Raw genomic sequence first — 8,902 nt, forward strand, 5'->3', positions numbered from 1 at the left:
CCCTCTGCTGTGTAACCTAACTCATTCATAGGCTTAGCTCCCCTCTGCAGTGTAACCTAACTCATTCATAGGCTCTAGGAAGGAGGATCTGGATGTCTTTTGGGGGAGGGAGATATCCTGCCAACCACAAACTTTGAGTCCACTGGGCAGTTTCCTAGAAGACACTGAACTTGAACCTGGACTTAAGGAAAGAGTGCCCAGCAAGAGGCTAGGGGAGAAAGAAGCACTGATGCAATGTGCAAAGACCCTGAGGGGACAGAAGGGACATAATACTATAGGCACATTCAGGACTCACATGATGTAAACACAGACCCATCCACCCACATGGTGTAGACACACATATACGCTAGAAAGACAGGGACCAGGCTGCAAAGGCAGGGGGGTGGGGAAGGGAAATGGGGACATTCCAAGATACCCCACTTCTCATAGTGACTCCTACAGGGTCCCTGGGCTTCTCAGTGGGGCCCCTGAGGGTCACCATTATCCTCTCCCACCATCCCCTGCAGCAAAGCCTCAGCATCAGGGGTCCTGGCCCACCCCCATACACAGACCCATTTCTTGCCTTTGTTCCAGCTGTTTCCCTAAAGTAAAACCCTCTCTGTCCCTTGGGCATCACACAAGGGCCTCAGGGCTGTACTGTTGAAGTTCAAACCTGGCTCTAACCAGGTACGGCTGTGTAACCATGACATTCACCAGCTCTTAGTACTTGTCCCTCTTCCATAAAATGGGGAAATAACAGCACAAACCTCGCAGGGTTGTTGTAAGGATAAAACGAGTTAAAGTTCTATAATGTGCTGCATAATAAAAAATGCTCAAAAATGTTAGCCGTCACCACCACCAGTATCACTGCAGCCGTCTGCAAGGAAAACTATTTTCACAACAATACTTTTTGGCAGCAAGCGTAGCTCAGTGGGTAGGATGCTGGCCACATACACTGAGGCTCGCAGGTTCAAACCCAACAAGGGCCAGCTAAACGACAATGACAACTGCCACAAAAAAATAGCTGGGAGTCGTGGTGGGCACCTGTAGTCTCAGCTTCTTGGGAGGCTGAGGCAAAAGAATCACTTAAGCCCAAGAGTTGAAGGTTGCTGTGAGCAGTGACACCACTGCATTCTACTGAGGTAACAGCTTGAGTTTCTGTCTCAAAAAAAAAAAAAAAAATAGAATACTTTGATGTTAGCTGCCTTTTTTACCATGTGGTTCAAAAGCGATGGTGATTAAAATGCTGACATCTTAGTAGAAATCATGGCAGTTGCATCAAATTGTATTACTAATCATTATGTTCTTTATATCACATATTTACAGTTTAATGAAAGGCGTTTTACATAGGCCATGTCCTTGATGAAGCAGTAAAAATTACTCATTTTATTTAGTCTCTTGAGTGCATATCTTTTAATAAAATGGGAAGTGCATTTAAAGCTCTTTTGCTGCATACTGGAGTACGATGGCTATTGCAAGGAAAAAGATGTGTGTGTCTTTTTGAGTTGCAAGCTAAACTAGCCACTTTTTCATAGATCATTTGCCCTCAAAAGAATGACTCACGTACAAACTACTATTTGGCAAACTAACAAACTATGCTTAGAAATGAACTAAGGGAGCCCCTTACCTCTAGGAAAACAAGTGCCAGGATTTGTTGCCAATGATCAAACTTGAACTTGCAAGTAACAATTAGAATTTTACCACGCCTCCTCTAAGAGCACCATGACTTTAACAGTTTCTCAGGACTTTAAAGACTCCTCTGATGAGACTGCTGGGTGATGTTAACACATGTGAATTTTTAGACTGGACAAAATAAGTCAACATTTGGAAGATCTGCACATCTTAGGGAACCAGTGTTTTCCAAATGATCAATGTATGGTGCTTAAAAAAGGCATGTGTGGCAAAACACCCATTTCAAAGGGCAAATTGGACTAGTGGCTTTTAAACGTGGCAGAGTACAAAGACTGTTAGATAAGGTTTCAGATTCCACACTGAAATGAACCTTCAAGAAACGACCACCAAGTGAGTTTTAGCAAAGAGCAATATCCGTAATTATGTAATTAGGCAATTAATCTACTCTTTCTTTTTCCAGCAACACACCTATGTGATGCCAGATTTTCAACCCAAACATCACCACAGACCCAAGGAACAGAGATAAGAATTCAGCAGTTTGCTCTGAAGCCAGCCATCCATGAGTTTGGCAAGAATGTTTAAAAACAAACACAAAAAAACAACTGCTGCTCTTCTTACTCGAATCTTCCTATTTGGGAAAATATACTTTCCATTCAACATGTAATTTTATTCATGATAACATATCATGGGTGTGCTATTATTATTATTGGAAAATACTGGAGGTTTCAGTATTGTTCCGAGTGTTAATTTCAGACATGGTAAATACCAACAGATCCCACACCAGACAAACAACAGCTACTTGGAGTCCTCAATTTTATAAAAGTGTCAAGTGGGCCTGAGGGCAACATGTTTGAGAAACGCTGTCCTAAGAAAATACACAGATCTGCGTGCATGGGTCTTTGCTGCCGCCGTTTTAGATAATGGCAAGAAAGAAAAAAACGAAGAAAAAAAGAAAGGGAAAAAAAGTGGAAACAACTTAAGTGTTCAATAATAGAGAAATGGCTAAATAAATTATGGTGGCTCCATTTGGTAGATCATTATGCAGTCATTAAAAATGATGTTTTCAAAGAATATTTATTGTCGCGGGAACAAGCTCAACACTCTTCACGGGCTGCGAAGCGATTTCAAAAGGAAAAAGGCAAATTCTCATTATCCTCATCTCCGTGCTGCCTCGGTTCCTGGAGAAACCACGAGGCTGGGGAGGCCTGAGGCAATGAAGAGACACCCCAGAAGGGTCCCCACAGGCCGCCACGTGTGCAGGGCAGGGATCGGGCAGCTTACACACCCGAGGATACCATTCTGACTCAAACAACCAGGGCTCTGCCTTTAAACTCACAATGACAACAAAATGCTAAAGCAAACATTCCCGTGCTCATTCCCAAAGAAACAAAGGAGCCTCCTAAACCCCCATTTCTTGATTCTTCTCGTTGCTTGGATGTTGAAAGCAAGGACAGATATTTGGGGTGTTTGCCTGAGTTCCTAATCCTCTCACAGGCTGGAAAATTCAGGTCTCATCCAAACCCAAAGACTGATTTGGGGGTGAGAGGGGGGTCTGCCAGAGTGGAAGTCTTTGGGGCTTTGCTTCTCCCCGACCAGGGGGACACTGGTTGTTAACAAGTGTCGCCCAACATATGCAGCTTGCTCTGCTCGTCCATTTATTCTCACTCTCCTCATTATGGGCACATAAATCCCTTTGCATGCCCCAGACTCCTTCTGCACACATCTGTCTGCAATTTACTCACCACGTGCTGCGGCTGGTGAGAGGAAGCATCTTATTTATGACTCTGTAGAATTCCAGGCAGGGTGCTCTGGGCGGCTGAGGGTGTATCGTGCCTACCTCACTGCCTTTCAGGAACGTGGCTACCTTGAGCTCAGATGGGCTCAGAAGTAGGGGCGAGGGTCTCAGGTCACTGCCTCCAAGAAGATCCAGGAGGTTCGCCAAGCCCCTCCACGCCCTGTCCCACAAATCTGATAATCATATAGTATTTGCACTAACGGTACCAGGTGCTGAGCTAAGCACTTTATATCTCATTTAACCATCACAACAAGTCTATGAACTGGCTACTATTGTTGTACCAATTATGTGAAAAATAAGTATCGTTATTACTACTACCCTCAACTAAGGAACAATGGTTCAGAGAGGTTAAGGAGTTTATCCAAGGTCACACAGCTAGTAAATGGTAGAGCTGAGATTTGAGCCCAGATACGCCATCCCCATAAGACAGCCTCTGGTCTCTCCCATCCAGCCCAACTTCCTGGCCAGTGACCACACCCACAGGGAAGCTGAGGCGTATCAGTAGCAGTCTCTATGCTAATTAGCTCTATAACCTTGGCCAAGGTACTGAACCTCATTCTGGTGTCTCCATCTGTGAAATGGGGTTAGTAGCTGCTGGTGGGACTGAGGTGAATGGTAAATAAGGTACTCAGATCAGTGCTGGTGCAGAGCAGCTCAGTAAAGCTTTCCGCCAATGAACACTAACGTGTCCTGTTGCTTATCTTATCACTCCTGCAAAGGGGCCGCCCCATCGGGCAGCGCTCTGAGTCTCTGGGCAAGGCTGGTTGGGAGAGTTAGCCAGAATTGCCTACATAGTTCTGTGCCTTGCAAGCTGACGGGAGAAAGATGGATATTGTGATAATAGCAGGAGTGATCACCTTTTAAGACACAACCTCCTGCAAAAATGTCCATTATTGTCCCATTACTCAGATCACAAAACTGAGGCTCAGGGAGGCAAAGCTGTATGGAGCTGGGAAGTGATGGGGTCAACAAGCCTCTGTTTACTCCCCTCCCTGGCCCCTCCGGGACTAGAAACAGATGTGGGAGGCTTTTTCCTCCTCCCAGATCCAGAAGAGAAAATAGCAGTGAGAATTTTGTCCCTGGCCAAGGATGTGGAAGGTGGTTTCTCTGTCCCTGGAATACACTGGGAAAGGCGGCTGAGATAACATTTGGCTATTTCCTGACTCTGAGGATCACAGAGCTCAGCAAGAAAAAACGACATCAGCTTGCATAGCCTGGGCCCAGCAGAACTTTCCTGTGGGAGATTCCCAAGACCTGGGTCTCCATCCTGAGACGTTCTGAGCCCCTGGGAAGCTGGGCAGGGAGGGCAGCTCACATGAATCTGCTGAGACTGCAGATCTAGGGATGGCCACATGGAGAAGAAGTGTTGTGCTTGGTAAAGTGACTTCTCAAGTACACCAGTGTCTGCCATGCCTTGAAAAGATCACCCAGAACGCTGTCCCAGGGACCTCACTTGGAATAGAGCCCCTATGGAAAAGGGTTGTCTACCTGCCTAGGAGAGCAGCACATGTAGCAGAAATGAGCTCTTACAGAGAGCACTGGGATACTCTGGGCATGTGCTCACCCGCAACAATTTCCCAGACTTCCTGGGAGACAGTCACCTGGGCCCTGGACAGGCAGACTGCTGCTCACATCACACTTATGATCAGGGAGCCTGCTCTGGCCGAGCTGACTAATCGTCCAGCAAAATCTACCTTTCCCCTGTTGGAGTCCTATAGGGCTGGGACACGGCCAACCAGATAGAAACTCCACTTCTCAGCACCCTCTGCAGCAAAGCATAGCCGCTAGACCAAGCTCTCACCAGGGGAAATCGCTGGCCCTTGATGTTGCCTCTTTCCCTGGATCTCTCTGGGACTGAGGGGAGCACATCTACCCACCAGCCTCAAACACTCACCCGGGGATAGTTAAAGGAGAAACAGATTCTTTAACCCACTCTGTTCCGGGGCCTCTTTGTTATGGCAGAATGGCCTTAGCCTAACTCATAAACCTGCTTTAGCTTCAGAAATGACATTTTTAAAAGAGTATTTGTTATTCCAAGAAACGATAAGTGGAAAGCAGGTTGCAACGTTTTGTTACCCTCCCCCCAGCCAGAAAAGACACTAAGAGGGCTCAAGAGAATCCATGCAGACCCCAAAGTCTATTTTCTCCCCAAATGTTTGAGTTCTCCAAGCACTGTGGAACCAGTCGACAAGTTAGATGACAGTTTCCAACCTTTCTCAAATAACCGTTCAAGGCTTCCTCCAGCCTCACGGAGTGCAGGCAGGTGCCTCCTAGGAGACAGGGACATGGGGTCCCGTGTCAGCACCAGGGCAGCCGGGCTGAGCATACAGCTGATTGGTTTCCTTGTTTCCTAGACCAATTTCTAGCTGAGGATACACTGGCCACATGGTGGTCACCTGTCCATGGTCCCTCTGGTCAAGAAGCCACCTAGACACCTATACAGTGTTGCCTTCCAACTCTTCCCCACCCTCCCGCCCACCATGGTGAGCAAGAGTGACGCGTGGGACATGGACATGTCCTCCCAGAGCCAACGCAGCACATCCATGCTGTCCCATGAGGGCAGGCACCAACAGACCCTGACAGTGATGGGAAAGAGACCCAGATGCTAGGTCAACAGCCGAGCACAGCAAGGATGTCCACCTGCCACTCACACCTGAGAGGGAGCCACCCCACATCCGGCCACGATGGACAACGTGCAGTGGTCAGTGCAATGTACACCTACCCCAACACGATGCAGAATTCTACCCAAAGGCAGCCCAGGGCAGCCTTGACTAGGGGTGGGCGCTGCGAGACCCCCATGTCCATCCACATCACTCCCCCTGCAGAGAGAGGATCCTAGCACCCCTGGGCCGCTAGGACCTGAGCCCGAGTCACCGGCGAGAGACCTGCCGCTGATATCACTCACCCTGCAAGGCTTCTTTGGCTCTGGCTAGCTCCTGCTCCTTCTGAGCCAGCTGGACCCTGAGCTCGGTGGCTGAGAGGACCTCAGAGGACTTGCCACCCTGGGACTCCTCCAGGTCCTTTGCTAACATCTCCTTCATCTGCCGGAGAAGGTGAACTTCCTCCTGAAGCCGGGCCACTTCTTCCCGTAGGAGCACTGGGGGGAAAAGAGCACATCATTAGCAGAGGGGACAATAACTACAACTCCTGAGGTGTTCTGGGGACAGTGTGAAGACAGTATGCATTACACGCCTGTCCTACAGGTGCACAGGGAGGAAAATGTCCTGTCTTGGGAATAAGACACGACCTTATTCCAAAGAGCCCCAGCCCCTGTCCTGGACCCCACCCGTAGTCTACAGATGGCACCTGGTAAAACCCTCACCCTCTTGAGGGTTTCAATGCTGCTGTCACAGCATGGGAGTGTCCACTCCAACAGCCGACAGTCTTAGGAGTTGCCATTATAACCACAAGCCAGCAGCATGCTGAGTCGAGCTTTACATACACGGTCACATTTAAATCATCCCAACTTTCTGAGCCTGGGCCTCAGAGCTCCCATTTTACAGGGTAAGATGTTGAGGCTCGGAGAGATTAAGTAACTCCGAAGGTCACAAAGTTAGTAGGTAGCAGAGCTGGGACTGAACCAAGGCCTGGTGGGCCTGAGCTCAGAGTCAGTCACCTGCAGAGGAAAACAGCCCTAAAACCACACCCTCGAAACATCTCGCAAAACCCATCACCTTTCAGAGCTCAGCACTGCGGAGACGGAACTTTAGCACTCACACCCGACTATCCCACAGGAAAGCGGGGTGCAATGAGCAGAGACAGGGAGGCGCCACGGGCAAAGGTTCCTGCGGCATTTAAATCCAACCCTACACACAATGAGTCCCCAGGGATGGGGCCAAGGAGAGCAGTGGTGTCCCTTAGGCCCTGGGGAGCCTCAAGAAGGTACTGAGAGGGTGAACCATCGTCCCCTGGTGAGAAGTGTGCTCACTGACCTGTAGTCAGTGGCTCAGCCCTGCAGGCTGATGGACACACCAACTCCCGGGTCAGCTCACCTGAGCGAAACAGACACAGAGTGACCAGAGGGTGGGAGGGGCAGCGGGCTGCATCGAGAGAGTGAGCAAACCTCACCAGGACATGATTAAAGGACATTCTGAAATACTCACTGCCACGGCCCCAGGGGGCTGGCTTGGGCCTACATCCTTAACTCACACATTCCTCTTTCCTCCCTCCCACCCTGCAGCCCTGCCTGCCCCACCCCTGTAACACACCGGGCTGTGTCCAGGTTCAGGGCCTTAGTCCTGGGGACGCTCCTCCTGGAACACCCTTTTCTGGTTCTTCCTGTGGCCAGGTCCTCATGGTGACACAGCCCCCATGCCCACCACCTCCTCGGAGGGCCTCCGCTGCCTGATTCTGCCTCCTCGATTCTGTTTACGTGTCTTTCCCAAACTGAATGCAGGCTCCTGGGTGGGAGGGCTGTTGCGCCCTCCACGCCTGGTGGAAGCTCAGCACACTCCGCCCTGGCTCCTGAGCTCAGCCTCCTCCTCTCTGCCCTTTCTCCGTGGCAGCCATGCTACATGCACGTGTTTATTTACTGGCTGTGTGTAAGGCAGGAGGGCAGGGACTTGGGTCTGTTTTGTTCATGGTCACGTTCCCATGCCTAGAACAGTGCCTGACCCCCAGCTACCCTTGAGAAGCATCTGCTGAAGGAGCAGATAGAACAGCCACAACCGACCAGACCTGCCTGGCTGCCGCCGTCTCAGCCTCAGCACGGGTTACTGCCCCCTCACCCCAATTTCTCCTCAAAGAGGAAGCCGGAGAGTGACCAGGCTGGGTCCAGTGCCCCTGTAGGAGGGGAGGCCTCCAGGGCACCTCCTGACCCAGGAGTGCTCTCCCCATAGATGAGTGAGCAAGGTGAGGGCCCCTCTGGAAGGCAAGCGTATCATCTCGCTCTGTGGACAAGCTGTCTGGATACTGGCTGCCCTACAAGTGGCCACCCTCAGGCTCTCTGTTTCTCTCCATTCTGGAAGGTGCTAGACTGGCCCCACCTCAGGGCCTCTGCAGAGCTACCTGCCAGGGGGCTTCCCTCCCCTCTTCCCAGATCCCTTCCTGTCAGTCTCAGCGTCACTGTCCCTGCCTCAAGAGGCCTAAGATGACCCCATCCTGTCCAGTGTTGACAGCACGTCAGACAACCTGACAAAGCCCCATCCTGATGTTGGAGGCCCACTTATTTCCGTCAGTGGACGCGGCTTCCCAAGAGCAAGGCCTAGTCCCTTGTCCCTGGCAGTTTGGTCTTTCTCTGCGGGGTCTTGGGTACTGGGCAGAGCACACTTCCCAGGTGCTCAGGGCTGTCTGTCGAGCGACTCCACCCATCCAACAGGTATTTACGGGCACCTGATTGTGCCAGATGCCGTTCCAGGTATGGGGACATGTGGGTGAGTGGCCTAGACAGGCCCCACCCTCAGGTTAATGCACCTTGACCCCATCATGAACACGGACCCAAGGACCCCAGCTGCTGAGACCAGGGAGGCAGCCAGGAATGGCCCACATCTTGGGGCA

At 50.4% G+C, this 8,902-nt stretch overlaps 1 protein-coding gene across 1 annotated transcript in view; it reads right to left on the reverse strand.

The window, feature by feature from the left end:
• Window positions 1–6,500, reverse strand: part of KAZN (kazrin, periplakin interacting protein) — a 114,462-nt gene extending 107,962 nt beyond the window's left edge. Inside the window, exon 1 of the mRNA XM_012801598.2 lies at window positions 6,312–6,500. Within this exon, the coding sequence (XP_012657052.1) occupies window positions 6,312–6,447 (136 nt within the window). The 5' untranslated portion in view covers window positions 6,448–6,500. The remainder of the gene's footprint in view (window positions 1–6,311) is intronic.
• Window positions 6,501–8,902: the final 2,402 nt, after the last annotated feature.

The sequence above is a fragment of the Otolemur garnettii genome, unplaced genomic scaffold (genome assembly GCF_000181295.1).
Source record: "Otolemur garnettii isolate 467f Iridium unplaced genomic scaffold, OtoGar3 scaffold00009, whole genome shotgun sequence".
Lineage (NCBI taxonomy): Eukaryota > Metazoa > Chordata > Mammalia > Primates > Galagidae > Otolemur > Otolemur garnettii.